We start from the raw sequence: 2,727 nt of genomic DNA, 5'->3' as shown, positions 1-2,727 counted from the left end.
CCCCCCCCCCTCGCGCCCATAGGCCGCTCTGCCTCGGACCGCGCGGTCCGGTGATGACACCTCCCACCGGGTCTTCTTCATCGCCCTGATCCTGGCCGCCAAGTATCTCAACGACCAGACCCTGACCAACCGCGGCTGGAGCAAGCTCACCCGGGGGATGTTCGCCACGCGCGACATCAACCGCATGGAGCGCGACTTCCTGGCCCTGGTCGGGTATGACCTGGTCATCGAGCCCACGGAGCTGGCCATCTTCGTCGAGAAGGAGGTGGAGCCCTTCAACCCCCTGCTCGCCGGGCAGATCCGCGCCATTCAGGGGTACAATGTCATGATCAACATCAGCACCCTGGAGCGGGACTTCCAGCCGTGGACCTAATGCGGTCATGCGCGGCCAGCCGCTGGCGCCATCGACGCCAGTGCCTGGGGCCGGTGGGCGCCCGCTGGCGGCCGCCTCCGGCACCGATGGCGGCCCGCCCGCCTGCCCGCCGCCGCTGCCGCCGCCGCCGCCACCACCACCACCTCCCCCTCCTCCTCGGCCGCCACCCAACAGCAGCGGGGCACACAGTGACACTGCCTCGGCCTGTAGGTGGTGCTGGAGGGAGGGCGACGGGGCACCCCCGGCGATGGCCACCCCCCCCCACGGCAGGACATTGGTCGGTTGGTTGAGCCGCATCATGGTGCTCCCCTTCAGGCGGCACAGGCCGCGCCGGCAGCTGGGCCGCCCCTGTCCATGCTGGCAGAGGGGACCCTGCCTCCCCGGAGAAGAAGGGGCCCACCTGGCGCAGGCAGGTGGCATTGTGCTGGGCAGAGGCGACGATGATGGCCTCCAGCCAATCCCCCCCACCCTGCCGACCACGACGACGACCCCAGTGACGATGACGACGATGAAGATGATGATGATGGCCGCCAAGGCGACTGCGCCGGCGCCGGTCGTGGTGCCAGTGGGAGCAACAATGGTGACGACAGTCGCCGCCTCGCGTTGCCTCTCACCCGCCACTTCTGCCACCCTTGCGGTGCTGGTGTGCCATAGCTTCGCCGCCACGGCCTGATGGCCTTCGTGACGACCTCGCGCCGAAGAGAAGCGCGCTCGCGCCCGCTGTGTGGCGCTGCCGGAGGGAAGTGCTCTCCATGGCATAGCCACCAGCCGTCCCTTCTCCTCCCCCCTCCCCCCCTCCCCCCCGCCCCTCCCCGATATCTTCAAATCACGAATGTGGCTACGAGCTACAGGGCCCACGGGCCCCGATCTCGCGCGCCTCCCCCCTCCCCCCCCCCTCTGCCCTAGACCGAAAGCGCCATGTGTATGTGTGTGCGTTTGCGTGCATGACCTGAGAAGGCCGACATGCGCGCGCACGCACGCACCCACCTGCCTCGGCCCTCTCTCCCCCCCTCTCTGCCTCTCCCCCCCGTATGGACCCTGCTGCTCCGGGGCCGGCAATGCGCCGCGCTCCGTCGCGCATGTGGCTATGATGCAGGCGAGAGCGCCCCCCAAATCCCCTCTTGCGCGCGGGGTCGGTCCCCCCCCCCCCCACCGCTCCCCGCTCCCCAGCTCTCCACATTTGTACCCCCTCCCAACCCCCTCCCCCCTGCCTCCATCGCGCCCCCTCCCGCGTGTGTGTCCGGTTCGCACGCCACACCCCGATTGATGAAGATCAACTGTCCTTGTAAACTATGAGCGAGTCCTCAAACGCAATATAAATCTCAAACCGCGAACTGTTCAATGTCCATACCGCTGCACATGGCTGAGTGCGGTCTTGTGCCAGGTCCTCCCGCCCCCCCCCCCTCCCCGGACGCTGTGCTTGGACGGGGGGCCCTTCTTCCCTGCGCCATTCCCATATACAGGGTCGAGGGCAAGTGTGCCGGACACAATCATAACACGGGGAGTGGAGAGAGGGGCCCGGGGGCGGGGCGTCCCACTGGGGGGGGGGGGGGGGCTGATAGTGGGGGTATATGCCCGCGGCGGGGCAAAGTACGGGGTCCTACACGATCGCGGCGAGGGCGGCCGAGGGGGGCCGTAAGGGAGAGGGGGCCGACGCCGGATGCCGCCCCCCGCCCCCCTGCACATGCGCGGAAAATAGCCCGTGGACACGTTTACCACACAATGCACCAAAGGAGAGGACCCGTAGGGGGGGGGGGGGGGGGGAGCGCATGCTTCTCCAGTGCCCCCCTCGGCCCGCGAAGATACACATGGCCGTGCGGCCGATGTCGGTCGGGGGGTCCGGACGTGGCGGCCATCGGTCCGAACCTGCTCGACGTGGCACCAGCAGGTATCCGTATTTTCTGTGCCCCCCGTTCGCCCCCCCTCGCCCCCCCTCGCCCCCCCTTTCGCCGGCACCCTCTTCCTGCCACATGTCGGCCGGCCGCCGTTGAGGCTGCCCGTCCCCGCCTGGGGGGCAGGGAGTCCGGGAGACTGGCTGGATCGTCGCCACATCCTCTGACCTCGGCCGCTGTCCAAGGCCCGACGCCCGGGGCCAGTCTCTCGGTAGCGGTCCTGGGTACCCCCTGCTGTCTCGCTTCGGGGGAGGGGGTCTGGCGGGCGAGGAGGAGGAGGAGGAGGAACGAGGAGGGCGGGACAGTGCGAGTGTCTCTGCCACGCTCTGCCACGGCCTCGACCCCTGCTGAGGGGGCCACAAAGCGCCACGCGCCTGACGGCCGGTACAAAATCCCCCCTCATACCGGACAAAGCAGCCTCTTTGGGGGTGAGCACCCCGCAGGGGCCGCATAGGCGGGGGG

The 2,727-nt window shown here is 69.3% G+C and overlaps 1 protein-coding gene across 1 annotated transcript in view; it reads left to right on the top strand.

Moving 5' to 3' along the window:
• Window positions 1-373, top strand: part of H696_03464 (hypothetical protein) — a gene marked incomplete at both ends in the record, with an annotated part of 1,648 nt that extends 1,275 nt beyond the window's left edge. Inside the window, one exon of the mRNA XM_009497330.1 lies at window positions 23-373. Within this exon, the coding sequence (XP_009495605.1) occupies window positions 23-373 (351 nt within the window). The remainder of the gene's footprint in view (window positions 1-22) is intronic.
• Between the last annotated feature and the right edge of the window lie 2,354 nt (window positions 374-2,727).

This window comes from Fonticula alba, assembly GCF_000388065.1.
Source record: "Fonticula alba strain ATCC 38817 unplaced genomic scaffold supercont2.5, whole genome shotgun sequence".
NCBI classification, from domain to species: domain Eukaryota; order Rotosphaerida; family Fonticulaceae; genus Fonticula; species Fonticula alba.
Note: the sequence above shows the minus strand (reverse complement) of the source record. Positions and strands in the feature narration are given on the sequence as shown.